General features: G+C 49.7%; 1 protein-coding gene across 5 annotated transcripts in view; it reads left to right on the forward strand.

Moving 5' to 3' along the window:
• SLC6A1 (solute carrier family 6 member 1) overlaps positions 1 to 18,744 on the forward strand; it is a 46,583-nt gene that overhangs the window by 8,394 nt on the left and 19,445 nt on the right. Inside the window, exons 1-5 of one of the 5 annotated variants that reach the window (XM_034955789.2) lie at positions 11,522 to 13,107; positions 14,599 to 14,660; positions 15,978 to 16,368; positions 16,762 to 16,893; positions 17,517 to 17,617. In XM_034955789.2, the coding sequence (XP_034811680.1) occupies positions 16,131 to 16,368; positions 16,762 to 16,893; positions 17,517 to 17,617 (471 nt within the window). In that variant the 5' untranslated portion in view covers positions 11,522 to 13,107; positions 14,599 to 14,660; positions 15,978 to 16,130. Of the gene's footprint in view, positions 1 to 11,521; positions 13,108 to 13,178; positions 13,798 to 14,598; positions 14,661 to 15,977; positions 16,369 to 16,761; positions 16,894 to 17,516; positions 17,618 to 18,744 lie in introns of those variants that run through there. The other 4 variants (XM_008951725.5, XM_055109488.2, XM_034955790.2 and 1 more) reach the window with 4 other exon arrangements.

Below are 18,744 nucleotides of genomic sequence, written 5' to 3' on the forward strand. Positions count from 1 at the left end.
GGCCTAGAGAGGAAGAGTCCTAGGTCTTGCAGAGGCTAGGACCCAGAGCTTCTAACCCCTAACCCAGTGCTCTTTCCCTTCCACCAAGCCAGCCCAGCTCCTCCGTTAAGAAATTATTAAATAGAGTTGGTGGAAGGACTCTGGTTGCCGTGACAACGGAGCCTGTGTCCTCGGGAGATAATGGCGTTGCACAAGGCAGAGTGATGTGTGTTGAATGCTGATTCAGGAGCTGCTAGAGTGAGAGTGAGTACAAGAGGAGAGTGGAGGGGACCGTGTCTAGAACTCGAGCTTCCCCAAGAAGGAGGTGCGGGACTGGTAGGGGTGGGGCAAATTGCCTCCTCTACTTCCATCCTTCCTACAGCCTTGTCAGAATGGGATACTTCCCTGCACTTCGTGGAGGTGCAGAGTCAGGTGAGGAGAGGTGAAGTGACTCATCCCAGGTCACACAACCAGGAAAGAGCCAGAGCTGGGATTATACCTCCAACCAACACGGGGGCCTAGGCTATAGGGAGGGCCTGGAAGGAGGCTCACCTGCAGGGGCAGGGGATGGTTGATGGAGACCTCTCTAAAGTCTTAAGTGCTTGTGGAGGTCCTGATGGTCCAGGAATGACAATTCCAGCCCAAGAAGAAGAGAAAACAGAATGTCAGCATAGCTAAAAGCATCAGCTTTGGAGCCAAAGTCACATCTCTCCCTGCCACTTACTAAACTGTGTAATCCTGGATGAGTCACTTTCTCTCTGAGCCTCAGTGTCCTCATCTGCAAAATGGGGATAATACCGGCACCTACCTCATAGGATTGTGGTGAGACTGCATATCATGAGGAAGATAAAGCATCAAGCCCCAATCCTGGCCATAGCTCAATCACCAGAAGCTGTTGTTATGAACCAAAGGGGAGAGGCTGAGAAAAGGATCCACTCCCAACCATGTATCAGCTTGTAATTTGTGGTGTTGGAAGAGTGAAACTGGCTAACACAGTACAAGCATGATACATAACAGGGCTCTTCATTCCAGGCTAGTAAATATCACTAGAACAAATGAACAGCTCCATCACCAAAAATATACATAAATATTTTGCATTTGAAGAGTGTGAATGTTGTACCTCACTGCAAATGTACTGTCCTTAAAAACCTCCATGCACACCTCACTGAGGGAATTTGTGTTTTCTCTATGCCAGCTATCTAAATGACCCCATGCTGCAAACGCTTTTGGAAAATAAACGCTCTCACCCACCCACCTAGTTTCTCTTCTAGAAGCACAGCTGGTTCAGTGTACTTACCTCCCTAATCAGGGATTGGAGAACATGGGGTTAATACCCTGTGAAACCCCAAAGTGCATCATTTGCATGCTGGCAAAGATGCAGGCTGGCAGACAACCCCATTCCATTTTGGAAGCGGAAAGAGGGTGCTGGACTCAGGCATTTGGCTGTTTGAAAAGCGCTGGTAAGAGCTGGGATCCTGATGATTGAGATGCAAGCAACCATTTTGTTTGTTTCCGCAAACCTGTTTGAGCAAATCCACCCCCAGAGATAGCAACCTGTTTCTGGGTCCCCTGAGAGAGAGGGTCATTTGTTTGCTGGGGCTGGATGCCAAGCTATGAGGCAATGAGCTGAAGACCTTGGATCCTGACACCCCTATTCTATGCAGGCAGGAGAGGGGTCAGGGAGACTTATTCAGTGAACAAATAAAGACGGTTGACATTTAACCAGGATTTTAATGGGTGTGCCAAATTGCAAGATACATACACATGTCCACTTTGGGAATCATGTTTAATAAACAATTTGCCCTAAGAATTTGATTCGATCAGCATCTCCCAGTGACTCCCACCATTCCTTTATATTGATTGCCTATAGGTTAAGATAACACTGGGCCTGGCGCAGTGGCTCACGCTTGTAATCCTAGCATTTTGGGAGGCTGAGGCGGGCGGATCATGAGGTCAGGAGATCGAGACCATCCTGGCTAACACGGTGAAACCCCGTCTCTACTAAAAATACAAAAAAATTAGCCAGATGTGGTGGCGGGCGCCTGTAGTCCCAGCTACTCGGGAGGCTGAGGGAGGAGAATGGCATGAACCCGGGAGGCAAAGCTTGCAGTGAGCTGAGATTGCGCCACTGCACTCCAGCCTGGGCGACAGAGCAAGACTCCGCCTCAACAACAACAACAAAAAAAAGATAACACTGGCCTGCCTTCCACCCAGGACTTTTTCCCATCACTAACTAAAAATATAAATGAAAGCCCTGATCAGGTGGTTTATTATAATATCTGCCAGGTATCAAGCATTTACTATGTCCTAGATGCTGTACTAACTACATATTTCCCCATTTAATCCTCATAGCAGCCCTAGAAGTAGGTGTTATCACTTCTGTTTTAGACAGAGAGAGTAGGTGACTAACCTACAGTCACACAGCATTGAACCAGAGCTGAAACTCAAAACTGGGTGTCCTTGCCCCTAGGGAAGGACAAATTTTCTTTAAGTCCCACGAACAATGGGCATACTTATGAAGAGCTCCTGCTTGGGATATCATAGAGTGATCAGAAGTTTGTTTGTCAGGAGCCATGATAGGGGCAGGCAGAAGAGGGCATTGCTCATTGTTCATGGGACTTAAAGAAAATTTGTTCAATAAAAATCTGATTTTTAGCCAGACATGGTGGCACATGCCTGTAGTCCCAGCTACGTAGGGGGCTGAGGTGGGAGGATTGCTTGAGCCTGAGAGGCAGAGGTTACAATGAGCCGAGATCATGCCACTGCACTCCAGCCTAGGTGACAGAGTGAGACCCTGTCTCAGAAAAAAAAAAGAATCCGATTTTACCAAATGGGTAGACTGTTCTTGCTACACAGGAGTTTCCACTTTACAAAAACAAGGGGCTCTATACCATAAAATTCCTTTCCACAGCTAAGTGAGTGAGTCAAGAACAGATGCACTGGTGAACGTGAGCATTCAAGTCTTTTAAAAATAAAATTAGCCTTTATATTGTGGGAAAATATTTTAGACCCTGGAATCTGACCCTTAATTGACTCTGAAAATACACGCCTCCCTCATTCTTGCAGAATATTCTAAAGCAGAGTCTCTCTGCAGTTTTTTAAATCCAACTGAGCTTTTATTAAGAGACCAATAGGATTTGTTGTTTCCCAGATATAAAACTATAACACCAAACATGCTTTTTCAAACTTCACCACCCCCAAGAGTTTGACATATCCCCCAGGAAAGGGGCAATATTAACCCTCATCCATCTTCCACTGCTTAGAGAAAGAGTTCTACTGAGTGACTAAGATTGTACCGTGTATACAAGGATTGCAAATTCAGGGGCCATTGAGGGCCAGACAGGTCACAGAAATGAGTAAAGAGGTCAGCGATAGGATGACAGTAATGGTGGGACTTGTAGTAAACTAGAAAACACATCACCACTTCCCTTCTCCAAAGCATGCAAGTTCAAGTTCTAAAATTCAAATCTGATACCACTCAACCAAGCATAGTTGTGGGACCCATTCGGCTCAACCACCACGTTGAGATCCCTGGTGGTTCTTATTGTGACCTTGTGTGATCTTGATCCAGACAGTTTCTCTTTGGGGCTCAGTCTGATTGTCTCTAGAAGGGGCTGATAGAGCCTGCAGAGCTGTTGAGAGAGAAATGGAGTCCCAGGTGTGGACACTTGATAAGGAGCCATGGCGCTGTCTGCAGCCACTGTCATGGATATGCCTTCTGCGACCCTAAGCCAGCTCTCTGTTTGGGCTGTGCTCCTGCACGTGACTTATTTAGTTCATCGTTTAGTTCAGCCAGCCCTTGCAGTGTTATTTTTTCTTTTCCCCAAATCTGAATTCTTAAAGGGCCTTTATCTTAATGCCCGTCGGAGCCTTCCAAGCACATCTTGAAGAGGAATGAACAGCTATTTTAACCCCACGGGCTTCTTACAAGTGTGTTTTAAAAGGCAAAGAGCAATGTAAAAGAATGGCAAAAGGTCATCGTGCCGCTCTTATTTCCTGGTCTAAGTCAGTCCTTTCTGGCCGGTTGAGCACAGGGCTTTTACAGAGGCATCCCCTGGAACTGAAGTCCTCCAGAAAGCCCCACACCCCTCAGAGGCAGGAGGAAGAAAGGAGCCTGGAACAGGTGGTGAGGGTGCAGAGGGTGGGCACCCGGACCTGTTCCACAGGGGCTCGCCCTCGTGCCCAGCACAGGGTTGGGTGCTCAAGCTGGCAATGGGAGACAGCTGCCCTGAGTGGAAGGTTGAGACTAATGGGCTGGCCCCCAGCAAATACAGTCAGAACCAACTGAAGGAAGTCAGTGGAACAGGCCCTGCAGCCTGGGTTCAAAAATCCCGGCTCCTCAGCCACTTTTGACCTTGGCCTCCGCCAACCTCAGGCTTCTCTTGGCTGAAAGGTAGGCTCCTTCCCCCCTCCTTGGGTTCAGTGAGCTGACACAGTGGAGCCTTGCCCAGCTTACAAGCAGTGAATGGCACGTCTGTTTTCTCTTCTGTCCTTCCTTCCTCCTGCCCTTGTTTTTCCTCTTTTCCCCTTTCTGATCCCTTCCTGTGCTCCTCCTTTCTTCCTCCTGTTTTCCTCCTCATCACTCTGCTCCTTTACCCCAGCCTCCTCCTTGTCTGTTTCTCTCCTCCTCTCCTTCCATACCCTTTTCTCTCCTTTCCCCTCCTTCCCACCCTCCTCTCTCTCCATCCCTCTCCACTCTTTCAAATCCACCCAGGGAGATGCCTCTGAGTTCCTGTGTCTGATCCCAGGGTTCGATGTTCCTCATCCTGCAACAGACGTCTCTGCGGGCACCCACCAGCCCCAGCATGCACTCCAGGGCCAGCCCAGGGGTTGACGTCCAGGGCTTTCCTTACAGGAAGCAATCAAGAGAGTTTCCAGCATTAAACCACTCAGGAAGCAAGGCCAGTTTCTGCCCGAGAGCATGCCTCGCTGGCCCCACAAGAAGAAACAGGCCTAAGGCTCAGTGGTGTGCTGGAGCCTGCTCACAGATGGCACATACCCAATCCTATGACCTCATGTTAGTACCTTGCACAGGCCACAGTGGGAGTGTTTACACCACAGAAATCAGCAGATGCTGCAAATTGAGTCTTCTGTTTTGTTTCCTGAGAGCCCATTGTTAAAGCTTACCAGCACACCATTGCTCTGTAGACCTGCCACCTTCTCCCAAGCGAACGTTTCTGTGCTGAGGCCTTGTAAGAACAATGTCCTCTGCCATAGAGGGCAGAACCCAGAAGAGCACGTGCATATCTAGCACTGTTCAAGCTGCCTGCTGTCGGGGAAGCAGAGCGGGTGGAAGACCTGGGCCCCGTTCTTGCATAGGTGACAGTGCAGCTGGGAAGCTAAGATAGAAGAATCCGTAATTAGTCACGAGAGAAGCCATATTGTATAGGGCGACCAGGCCTTCCTCCTCACCCCCACCATGGTCCTGGTTCAGGCACTGTCCCTTATCCTTGCACCATCCCTGTTACAGCAACCTCCACCCATGCTCCCTCTCCTCTCCTCCTCCCCACACAGCTGCTGGGCGGTCTTGCCAAGTCACCATCACGTCAAATCTCCCCATCTTCCACAGTTCAGGTGGCAGCCCTGGTGACCACCCCATGCCCACAGTGGAGAGGGATAGTTAAGAACATGGGCTTTGGAATCAAACTGCAGTGTCTGGGAGCTGGGAAGTTGTTTTACTGTCTGAACTTCGGCTTCCTCATCTGTACAGTGTGCAGTACAGAAATGCAGTAAATATATTAAGCACTTCCTCAGCCTTCGGTGTGATCATCATTCTTATTACAGGGTAAGATGCGCCCTCTTTTCCTGCATCAGAGCTCTTCACTACTACTGGCGGCTTCCTGGCCACGTTCCCCTAAATCACCCCAGATTCTAGCCCCCAACAAGCCTCCTCACTGTCTCCAAATGTGTTCTGTATTTTGGCTTTGTTCTCTCTGCCTGGAATGGACCAGGAGTGGTTAGGGTTGCAGTTAAAAGCAAGGAGTCCGGTCCTGCTCCTCTAGCTGTGATTATTTTAAAAATATCCCCACTTCTGCTCCCTTTTCCACCAACCGCAATGCTACCCCTCCCAGTTGCCTGCCTGAACCCAGACCCTGGGGCAGGGTGCCACCTCTCCTTCTCTGCATGCTGTGGAAGAACTTACCCCGTGGATGTGGATTGTCCATGGCCCATCTCCCAGCTGTCCCGAGAGCTCAGTGGCAGCAGGACTCAGACTCCAACTTGCATCTTTGTCCCTCAGCACCCAGCATGAGGCCCGGCTCCCCGGAGGTGTACAGTCGATGCGGATCAGATTGAAAATTGCCTTGACAAAATGAAGTTCTCAGTTGGGCACTACAGATAATTAGGGGCCAGAACAGACGTTAGTAAACCACTGATCGTGTGAGCGAGACAAGCAGGATTGGATCAGAGTGAAGCGGAGCTGGAAATTGGAGTCTGACTGTCCTGCTTGCACACAGAAGAAAGCTGAGGCACAGAGAGGGGAAGGCACTGGCATAAGGTCACACAGCTAGTAAGTTTAGAGAGAGATTTCAAACCTGTGTCTACTGGACTTCAGGGCGTCAAGCTAACTGCCCTTCCTCCTCAGGTCAGCTCCTCGCGGCAGCTGCAAGGCACGGGCCATGTCTGCAGTTGGAGGAGAGCTGGGGTCTCCAAGAGGGGAGTGCTGCCCCTAGAGGCTGGCTGCCTCCTGGGGACTCTGATTAGAGCCTGCAGCCCCACAGCTCAGCCAGAATCCCACGTGACCTCCCGGGGTCTCCCTGGATACCTGTAGGCTTTGTCCAACGCAACCATAGGAGCCATTTTGGAGCCAGAACTCAGAGGCTCTCATGCTAGCAGCCTCTCTTGGGTTTCTTAAAAAGAACAGCAGGCCTTGTCCTTGTGGAGGTTTGTCCTGGAGGGAGGTGGCTGCTGGGGACAGGCCATACTTGTACACCCCAAATGGAGGGTTTGGGGGGTTCCACAGGTACCCCATTAGAGACAGCAGAGTGGTTAAGAGTTTGGACACAGGAGCTCAGCTGCCTGGGTCAAGGCTTGGCATCCCTAGCTCCTAACTGGGAGACCTTTGGCACGTCACTTTAACCTCTCTGTGCCTCAGTTTACCCATCAATAAAATGGGGGCTAAAAGCAATTGAATAGACAGAAAGCATTTAGAGTGGCCCCGGCACATCAGTAAGTGTGTCCAGCTCACTTCCTCCCTGTACTGAGCTCTTCTTTTTCTTTCACCCCTTGTTAATGAAAAGTTGGGGAATTTTTCTTTTCTGTAGGCGGCTGCAGAAGGAGAACCATCCTCCTGGAATCTGTTTCACCATTGGATGGGTCTGTCATATTCCAGTAGTCGCAAAGTTGAATTTGTTCTCGCCTGGGTTGTCGGGGTGGGGATGCCCTCTGGCCTTCTTCCACATTGTGGTTTCAGAGGTGTCCTAGAAAACCTGACTTCTAGGCTCTCAGAGGCTGAGAGCAGAGGGGAAGGGCTAGAGCTTCCATTTATTCATCTGTCCTAGGACAGTGAGGCTAGGCAAACTCATCTCCATGCAGTCACATTTCTCTCCCTCTGGCATCCAGCAGGCATGCTTGGGCAGATCAGATCATGAGGCCTGATAGGTCTAATGGTTTCAGGGAATTTCACACAGGCCAGCGCCTGGGAGGCACTTTCTGGACAAGCAAATAGCACCAGACTATAACTCAGAGGGCCTGGGTCAAGTCCTGTGTGACCTTGGGCAGGTCATTTGACCTCTCTGGGCCTTAGTGCCATCATCTGCAAAATGGGACCAATGATCAGTTTAGCATCAATGTATTTAGCTCTTGCTGAACTGGGCACGGTGCTAGAAAATTCAAATCCAGTCATCACAGAGTGGGAAGGGCTTACTATTGACCTCCTTTATTGATGAAGAAACAAAAACTTTTTTTTTTTTTTGAGACGAAGTCTCGCTCTGTCATCCAGACTGGAGTGCAGTGGCGCGATCTCAGCTCACTGCAAGCTCCGCCTCCCGGGTTCATGCCATTCTCCTGCCTCAGCCTCCCGAGTAGCTGGGACTACAGACACCCACCACCATGCCCAGCTAATTTTTCGTATTTTTTAGTAGAGACGGGTTTTCACCGTGTTAGCCAGGATGGTCTCGATCTCCTGACCTAGTGATCCGCCCGCCTCGGCCTCCCAAAGTGCTGGGATTACAGGCATGAGCCACCGCGCCCGGCCAAAACAAAAACTTTGAGAAAATAAGTAGCTTACTTGAAAATCACAGTGGGATGTTGTGAAGAGTAGGCATGCGATAAATACTACTGACAAAGACACCTGCTTCTGCAAATTCCCTCTCAGGTACGTGGAGGCAGCTGAGGGATTTATACCAAGGCATGAAACTGCTTTCCTTCATCTCTTGAGTAAGAGTATGCGGCTGGCTGGGAGTTGGGAGTCCGTAAGGTTCAGGCCACTCTCAGGCTGTGTGACCTTGGGCCAGCCACCAGTCCTTGCTGGGTTTTTTTCTTCATCTATAGAATGCCATGGTAGACCAGGTGCACCAGTTTGGCATGCAGCAAGTCTGGACCAGGAAGGAGACCAGCTGGGTCTTGGCCCTAAGCACCACTGTGCATGGGGCTGAGGTCCAAGAAGGGAGGCCTCCCATTTAGACCCCGAGCTGTCCCAGCCAGCTCATTTCTCCTGTAGCCTGCATCCCACCACAGGCCTGGCTGGCCTCTGAGGTCTTGTTAAAATGCTGGGCCTTGGAGACCCTCTCTGGCGGCTCCCTTTCCATTAGGGCACCTTCTCCAGGGAGCTTTCCCTGACCTCCAGGACAGCGCGTGGCAAGCACTGCCCACAGCACCGGCTGTCCCACACAATTCCAACCTCCCTCTAACCTTCTGTACCTGATCATCCACTATTAATTGGTCTTCACATTTGTATAACATTTTTCAATTACAAAGCACTTTTGCGGCCATTCATCTCTTTGAGTGGCAGCCTAAGCTGCTATTTATTGACACTTCCTGTGTGCCAGGCCCTTGGCTGGCCTCTTTCCATGCATTATCATGCAATTCTCAGAGCAATTCTGTGAAATCCACATTTACAGATGAGAAAATTGAGACTCAAGCAAGCCAGATATGTAGCCCTATTACACAGAGATTTGAACGAAGTCCCATGAAATAATCTGGGTCATTCCTAACAACAGCTTCTGAAGCTTTCCTATGTGCCTAAATCACGGGACCTGTTTAAAAATCAGCTTCTCGTTCCACAGGTCTTGAGTGGGGCCCAAGATTCTGCATTTCTGACAGGCTCCCAGGTGATGCTGATGCTGTCTCTTGAAGAACTGCACTTTGAGAAGCAAGGCCCTGAATCACTGGGCAATTTGAGACCCCAAGTTGGCAAGGCTGTTTCCTTATCTGTCAGATGGGTGAAGTAGCCCTGGCTTACATAGATGGAATGATTCCCGGATGATATAGTGCCTGTGAAATGCCTGGCACACAATAGGCGCTCAATAAATGCTAGCTCTTCTCCTTCGATAGGAGCTGGCATGAGTCTGGGTACACAACAGATGCTCAATAAAGCCTTGTCCAATGGATTGAGCCTAGCATTTTTCCCGAAGGCAGAGAATAAACTGTATTATGTTTCCCCTTGGAATGAAGCCAAACTCAATATTAATTTCTTTCTTGAACCACAGAGTTTCAAAAAGAAATAAAGGCAAACTAGAGTGATTGCAGTCTGAAGCGAGCCTCTGTAATTTCTGTAATTACAGAACGAGAGCAAAGCAAAGCAGGCATGAGCACAGTCTCATGGAGGGAGTGGGGTGGGGATGGGGGGAGGGGAAGAGCAGGCCCTACTCCCAGACCCACTACTCCCCCTCCTCGCTTCCCTGGCTTTTCAGGGCTCCCCACTCACTCCATGGCGGGGCCATGGCCTGGGACAATGGCAGCCCTGAGACTCCAGCCCTGGCCTCTCGGTCTCTGCCTAGGTCCCCACCCCACGCAGCCGCCTGTCCCTCTGATGCAGTGGGACAGAGGGAGATTGTCCAAGGCGGTTTCCACACACTTCCCTCCCGCTTGCCTGCCATCTGGTCCAGGGCTGGGCTGCTCACAGCCAATCATCCAGCAAGGCCCATGGCCCACGGGCCCCACCTCCAGAATAGATCCTGGGTGTCAGTGACACTTCCCCCCACTTCTGCCCATCCAGCCACCCCCATGCAAGCCACCATCATCTCTCTGGACTGGCAGCCTCTGATCATGTCTCCCTGCTTCCCCCTTGCCCCTATGCAGCCTTTTCTGGGCAGCCAGAGGGAGACTCTAAAACTAACCGTAAGTCAGATCTCCCCCACCACTTCAACCCCCACTTCCTCCCATCCCACTTAGAATGAAACCTGAATCCTTGCTGTGACCTCTGAGACCTGTGTGACCTGGCCCCTGCCCACCACCTCTGCCTGAATCCATTTCCTCTCACACTGGACTCCAACCACCTTGGGCACCTTGGTGTCTTTCAAAAGTGCCAGGCTCCTTCGTGCCTCAGGGCCTTTGCACTTGCTGCTCCCTCTGTTTGAAATACTGTATCCCAGAGAGTCCCATTTCTGGCTCCTAATTCAGACTGAATTTTTTTTTTCTTTTTTGCTCAGGCCAAATAAAACAAGCCCAAGGGCCAGTTTTGACCCATTTTGCCACTTCTGATGTAGGGCTTCCAAACTGTACATGTTTTCTTTCCCTACAAAGCATCTTATCATTCAGAGATTGGCAGAGGAATTCTTTGTGCTTGGTTTGGCCCCATTTTTATCAATGGCTTTAACACTTGGTCATAGAGCATACACTGAGGAAGGATGGGATATCCTTGGAATGTTTTACCATCTTCCTGCCTGGAGTGTCTTTCACTAACTCCGTCCTTCCCAGAGGCCCCATGAGCAAGTCACCTTCTGGTTTACGAATCTGATCCCATTATCAGCCCTGCCCCATCCCTGCAGCTAGTCCCCAGGTTCCTTAGCCCGGTGTCCAAGACCCTTCATATACTGACCTTCCTAGCTTCACACTGTATACTTTAGTACATGTGTTTCCCTCCACTTGGAATGCCTTTTCTCTCTTTTTAAACTTGATGAACACCTATTCAACCTTCAAAGCCTTGCTCAAAGGACCCCTCGCCTAGGATACTTTCTCTGGCTATATTAATGCGTTTCTTCTAGGCCTCCCGTGTCTTGTTCTTACACCTCTTGCAGCACTTATCACAGGGTATTATGATCAGCTATAGGCAGAAATATTTCTCCTTCTAGGCCATGACCTTGACAAGGGCAAGGGACTTGTCTTATTAAATTCTCACACCCTGAGTGTCCACCCCAGCTCCACCCACATGGGAGGCCTCAGTAAGTATTTACAGAAATGAATCTTTCTGCTGGAACCTGTTAGTTCACTGATTCGGATTCTGGTGACCAGGGTGTAGTTCAGAATACAAAATGCTTGAAGAGACGGCTCCATTGTCGTTTCAGCACATAGCATGTGCTCAGTAAATACTTGCAGAATGAATGTGTTAGTGAGTGAGTACAGAGGACCTGACCTGCCATCACTGGTGGTCTCACGTTAATAGTGCCCTTTGAACGTGACTTTGGTGGAATTAAGTTAATCGTGGTATAGTATGCACCTGAAGGAATGTGGAGCCGCATGCTGGGTCTGCAGAATGTTGTCACCTGATGAAGAAGAACTGGAAGACGCTGGAAGAAGGCTTTGGAAAAATGCCCAGATCATGAGAAGGTGAGAGGTGTTTCTTCCGCCTGCTCCACCAGCAGGTAAAGGAGGCTGATCACAGGCTGGCACTCAGGGCGAGGTGGAAGAAATGCGTGGTCTTGCCACTACAGACCCGCAGAGCTGTCCTCCAACATGATCCAAGAGAGCCACAAAACACAGGGGTGTGTCTTGGGAAAGGAAAAGTAACAACTTGCAAAAAGGTTGGTTCTGCTTCAGAGAAATGTTCTAGAAAGACAGCCAAGTTACCCTGCCGTGAACTCACACACACCTGTGCTTTCTGCATGTTATGTTTCATAGGAGAGGGAAGTGCCAGGAATTAAAATTGCGGATGCACTGTTCCCCAGGTGTGTGGGTGAGGCACGCTTCCTGGGACCACTCCATTTAAGCATTGGGTCCCAGGCATGTTCACTACTAGCAGGAGGCTCTTTATCAATTTCCTCCCGTGGACCAGATGATTGGGATTTTTTTTTCTACCAGACTTTATTACAGAATAACTATTTTTGTATTAACTAAACAAACAAATGTACCGCTCCCAGCTTCTGACTGGCCCAAGGTGCTGAGCTAGACCTCTTTGCTTTGGTACAAAGACAGCCCAAAGCCAAGAGACTTGGCATTTCTGTTAGCTGGTATTCCCCAGGGTGACTAAAAGGATGATTTCCATTGGATTTTTTAAAATGCTGAAGACACTGAAAGACCTGAATAGTAAGCCCGTAATAAACGTTATTTGGTATTATTATTGTTGTTGTTGTAGCCTTCTGGGAAGTTGCAAATGCCAAATTAAGAACAATGGACCCATACCCAGATGGTGGCCATTGCAGTGATAACAATGGCTGAGATTTCCTAAGCCCTAACTATATGCCAGGCATAGTTGTACATGCTTTACACACATGATCTCATTTAATCATCACCATAACCCTCGGAAGGAGTTATTATTATCTTCCCATTTTATAGATGAGGGTCAGAGAGGTGAAGTAACTCACCCAGCATTAGTAGGTGTTGGAGGGAGCCGAGGTCTGTCTGACTCAGCACCAGGGTGGCTTTGCTGCTGTGTAAGTCAAAGAGCCTTCTCAGTTCTAAATCCTCAAAGAAGTATGAGTTATATCAATTCATGGCTTTACTTTGTTTATCTTCATATGTGCCACATCTTCTAAAAGGAAAACTCCAAATATAGTCATGTGGCTCCTCGTAGGGAATTATAGGCATTTGGCTGAATCTGAATACATATCCCCGTATTCCAGAAATTGGAAATCACATGTATGTCTTCTTTATGGTGAGGTCTTCAGAGCAGCCACCGTCTCTGATCGTTCAGGGCTTGGCATGAGGAGGTGCTCAATATAGTCATGGAGAAGAACTCATGGACTGAACTTCCTGGTGAACCAGAGGGATGGTGCAGAGATTTAAGATTGCAACAGGAACCCCCAAGCCAATGTAAGCAAAACATCTATTTCATGACTATGGGAATGTTTTGTAAAATCCAAGCACCAGCCTGAAGAAAGCCTGGAACTGCAAACTAGGAGCTTTGAGACACTCTGTCTTTTGATGTCTAGTTTTCTCCTTCCTCAGCAGACCAAATCTCACTCTGAGTACAAGATGGGCAGAGGATGGCTGCCCCAGAGTCCCCAAGTCACTGGCAAAACTGCCCTTCTTCCTGGGTCCCATGCCAAATTCCAGGGAAGGAATTTGATTGGCTAGCCTGGGTCAGGTGGTCAGTCCTGATTCAAGGTGATTGGATCATTTTGAACAAATATGGCAGCTGGAGCCCACAAGGGTAGATCATGGGACCGTTAAGGGCATCATTGTTACCAGAGTTAATGGCTGAGGCTGCTCTCTCCTGCGTATCCCAAGAGTCCCTGGTAGACCACAGAATCGGCCGCCTCCTACTATCCTGCCATTCTCCAGAAGGGGAGGCAGGCACCCTACTGAGTCCAGAGCTCTCTCTAACATTGCCATGCCCAGGCCAGGATCTAGATGGGCATCCAAGACCAGCCTGTGTGCCGTGAAGGAGTTCAAAGTGAGCAGGCCATCCCTGAGAACGAGGAGCAGGGGTGTTAGGAAAGTTTGGATTATCTGAAGATGGCCTGGTTCTCCGTGAACTCTGGGAGGAGATGATGGTGTTTGGTAATGGGGACTGCATGCGAGGGGCTGGAGGGCGAGTGCACAGCGGACTGGGCCCCCGCCCGCCGGGCAAAGCTGCGGGGAGGAGGCCGCGTGGGGAGGGCCAGGGCCACGCCGCACCTTGCTTTGGCGCAGCTCCCACCTCTGAGGGAATGCAGACCGCTTCACATGTTCTGGTTTGTTCTGAGGGTTCCATAAGTTTATTTTTTGTTATATTATTAATTTAAATCAGTTTTGTAGAGCATTATAGAAATTAAAAAAGCACAAAGAAGAAAACAAAAGTCACTCAAAAACTAAGCATTTTAACCATCTTTGGGTATATCCTTTTTAAAAATAGATGTGGGGGGAGGGGGCAAAATGGGATAATTCGAAATAAACTGTCTAGAAACCTGCCTTTCTCACCCCAGAACAAGGTGCTCTTTCTCGTGTTCTTACGTGGTCTTTTTGTTACATTTCCACAAGTTTGGATGGAGGACAGAGAAAAGTCTCAGCAGCCCCTCTGTTGGTTTCTCTTTTCCTCTGATAAAATTATGGAATGTCTTCTCCACGCTGCCCTCATCCCACACCCACAGCTGTCCCGAGGGCAGCGGGCCCCACTCCTGCATGTTCCCAGCACCCCAAGGGCCAGTGCCATGCTGCATGGTCTCGCTGCGGCCACCCTGGCTGGGGACGCTCTGCGGGACACGCACACAGCCCAGACGCCCTGGCAGGCTTCCTGCACCCCTGCTGCCCTCTGTAGGAGCTGCCTGCCTGCCCCATCACTGCTTCACCATCCCTCCTCTCCTCCCCTTCTCTGCTTTGCAGGATCTCACCCAGGGTGGCAGAAGGAGGCCTTCTGGAGCTGACCCACCCCCGACGACCATCAGGTAACGTCAACAGCCCCGGTAACAACATCCATGAGTGGAGTTCTCTCTCTTAACCAGGTTGGCGAAAAGCACTCTTGCAGCGATTACAGCTGAGTTTTGATGCAACTCTACAAGCCAGAGGGGATTGCCCCCATTTTATACATGGGGAAACTAAGCACACACAACAGCAGTACTTGGTAGTAGTATTGAGTAGTAGTACTGAGCAGTAGTACTCAGCTGGTAGAAGGCAGACCAGAGATTTGAACTCAGGACTAGTCTCAGCCCAATTTCCTCCACTGTACTGTACCCCACGCTGCCCCTGGAACTAAAAAGGTAAGAAGGCTGCAGAGCGTCAGTAGAATATCTTGGGGTGACTGAAGGCTGAAAGAGGTCATCTAAACCAGTGGCCCTTAGCTGAGGGCCAGGGCTGGGCTGCCAGTATAAGAATCTCCTTTGGCAGAGCTTGTTAAAAGTATAGACTCAGGACTTCCTCAACCCAGTGAGAGATGTACCAGTGTCATCCTCATTTTAAAAGATAGGGGCACACAGAGGTTGAGTGTACTTAAAGTCACACAGCTCAAAAGTGGTAAAGTCGGGGCAGGGTGCAGTGGCTGGCTCACGCCTGTAATCCCAGCACTTTGGGAGGCGGAGGCGGGTGGATCACGAGGTCAGGAGATCGAGACCATGGTGAAACCCCGTCTCTACTAAAAATACAAAAAAAAATTAGCTGGGCGTGGTGGTGGGCACCTGTAGTCCCAGCTACTCGGGAGGCTGAGGCAGGAGAATGGCATGAACCTGGGAGGCGGAGCTTGCAGTGAGCTGAGATGGCACCACTGCACTCCAGCCTGGGCAACAGAGCAAGACTCCATCTCAAAAAAAAAAAAATGTGGTAAAGTGGACTGTGATCAGAGGTCGTAACTCCTAGGCTCTGTCGTCTTCACCCAGACACTTCCGTAGTGGGGACACCTTTCTCCCCATTCAGCCACAGGTGGAGCTTCTTTCTTGCTCACCCTGGCGATAGCTAGTATGGCCGCAGAGTGTGACAAGGCTCCCAATTGCATCCTTGGAGGCAAAGTTAAAGATTTTATGATTAAGTACTTAACATTTCCTGTTGGAAGTTTGGTGGCCTCAGATTTCTCCTCTGAGCAGGACATACAACAGAGGGTTGGACACAGATGGCCAGAGTTGAAGCTAGGCCAGGAAACATCGCTGTGTCTTTGGAAACAAAAGTCACCTTCCTTCCTCCAGAAGCAAGGGCGGGTGAGAGGAAGAGGGCTTATAGAGAGCCTTTTCAAGCCCCTAGCTTGTTTATGGGTTATTTTGTTTTTGTCATTTTAGGGTGAGGCAACTCCAAGGTCCTACTCTCTTTCTGTGCCTGTTACCCACCCCGTCCTCCTAGGGTGCCCTTGAGCCGCAAAACTGCTGTCCACGTGGACCGGGGGTGACATCGCACGTCCATCTGCCAGGACCCCTGTGTCCAAATTCCGAGACATGGCGACCAACGGCAGCAAGGTGGCCGACGGGCAGATCTCCACCGAGGTCAGCGAGGCCCCTGTGGCCAATGACAAGCCCAAAACCTTGGTGGTCAAGGTGCAGAAGAAGGCGGCAGACCTCCCCGACCGGGACACGTGGAAGGGCCGCTTCGACTTCCTCATGTCCTGTGTGGGCTATGCCATCGGCCTGGGCAACGTCTGGAGGTTCCCCTATCTCTGCGGGAAAAATGGTGGGGGTAGGTGCTGGCCTGGGGACCTCCTGGCTGGGTCTGGACCCTGCAAAAAGGATCCTGCTTAGGCATTTTTCTGGGGCAACTGTAGGAGAAAAGCCCCCCTAAAGACTCCAGAGGGAGCACCAGGCCCCATTTCTTGTTTCTTGTCCCTTTATCAAAAGATTCCTGAAGGACAATTGTCCTCTGTTAATGATACCAAGAAATTCATCTATTCACCTGCAAAAAATGGGATGTATTTCACATAAGGCTTTCCTTGGGCCTGTGGTTGGCTGTGGGTCCTGCTTTTGAGGCAGGTATAAAGAAATACCGGATGGGGACCCAGACCCACGACACTCCCTCTACCAGGGCGGGTCTTGAAAGTCTTGGGGCCACGAGCTCTGTCTTCTTTACCTGCAGGAGCCTTCCTGATCCCCTATTTCCTGACACTCATCTTTGCGGGGGTCCCACTCTTCCTGCTGGAGTGCTCCCTGGGCCAGTACACCTCCATCGGGGGGCTAGGGGTATGGAAGCTGGCTCCTATGTTCAAGGGTAAGTCTGCAGATCAGGGACCTGGGTGGTGGTGCCCCTGCCCACACACACCTCTTGCCCTCTGGAGAGAGCGAGCTGTCTACCCAGACCAGGGCTGACATCACATATCCATCCACCAGGTGCATATCTGAGCAGAGTGAGGGCTGTTGCAAGGGGCCAGGTGGCAGATGACAGTGCTGGTCAGAAACTAGGGAGGTGGAGGTGGAGAGGCCCAATCCAGAGTCCCCCGCACATCAGCCTGCTCTGTCCTGTTAGCCCATTTATTTCCTCTGCAAGGGCTGGGTGTGACTTTCTTTGCCTCGTGCTCAGTGCCTGACAGGCACCCAGGTAGATACATGGTGAGTCGTGCTCACTGACCGAGGGCCTGGGCCTCACCTCGTCCGGCAAGCTGAGACCCCAGCCCTGCCTGCCACCAGTCTGCACTGGGCCCCAGACATGAGTCCTGGCCCCCTGGCTTGTCAGATGTACATGACCTTCAGCAAGTCACTGCCTCTCTCTTAGCCTCAGTGCCCTCAGTAATGCCTGTCTCCGAGATCAATAAGATTGTAGAGGTCATGGAACATGCCACGACAGTTCATGTTAATTCCGTATTAAATGGACGCGTGTCTGTGTTCTGCTCCCAGGCGTGGGCCTTGCGGCTGCTGTGCTATCATTCTGGCTGAACATCTACTACATCGTCATCATCTCCTGGGCCATTTACTACCTGTACAACTCCTTCACCACGGTGAGTGGTCCCTTCGACCACCCCATCCAGCAGAAGCCACACCCAGAGCCCACCCTTGGCCCACCACGGCCACCACTCTGCTGACAAGGCCATTCCTCCAGGAGTGGGGAACTTGGTTTGTCTTTTGTGGGCCTTGGTCTCCCCACAACAGCCATAGCCTCACAAATTTAGCATCTCCTGTGAGACAGGCACTCCTTGCAGGCTCACATCCAATCCTCATGACACCCCTCTAAAGTGGGTATTGTTAGCACATTTTATATGGACACAGACAGCCTGGGTTCAAATCCTGACTCTACTATATACCAGCTGTGCAACTTCAGAAAAGAGACTTAACCTCTCTGAGTCTCAGTGCCCTCATTTATAAAATGGAAATAAAATTAGAACCTGCCCCAGTTCCTCAAAAAATTAAACATAGAATTACCATATGATCCAGCAATTCTGCTTCTGAGTAGATACCTGAAGAATTAAAAGCAGCTCTCAAAGAGATATTTGTACACTCCTGTTCACAGCAGCACTATTCACAGTAGGCAAAAGGTGGAAGCAAGCCAAGCGTTCACTGATAAATGAATTGGTAAGCAAAATGTGGTCTATACATACAATGGAATGTAATTCAGCCTTAAAAGGAAGGAAATTCTGACGCATGCGTCAACATGGATGGACCTTGAGGATATTATGTCAAGTGAAATAAGCCGGTCACAAAAATACAAATAGTGTTTGATCTTGCTTATATGAGTTCCCTAGAGTAATCAAATTTATAGAGACAGAAAGTAGAATGATGGTTGCCAGGGGTTGTGTGTAGGGGGATGAGGAGTTGTTGTTTAGTGGGTGGAGTTGCAGTTTTGCAAAATGAAAAAATTTCTGGAGCTGGATGCTGACAATGTTAGGCAATACATTTCTCACAATGTACTCCCATTGTTAAGTGACACATGACTGTATTTGCAGAGGTGTGGCAGGGTTCAGGGAGCTACATTATGGGTATACTTAATGCTTCTGAACTGTACAGTCACCAATAGTTAAGATGGTAAATGCTGTGTGTATTTTATCAAAATTAAAAAATGAAAGAAAACAAAAAGTGAAACCCACCTCATAGGGTTCTTGTGAGGATTAAGGAGCAGATATGTGTAAGG

Source organism: Pan paniscus, chromosome 2 (genome assembly GCF_029289425.2).
Source record: "Pan paniscus chromosome 2, NHGRI_mPanPan1-v2.0_pri, whole genome shotgun sequence".
Lineage (NCBI taxonomy): Eukaryota > Metazoa > Chordata > Mammalia > Primates > Hominidae > Pan > Pan paniscus.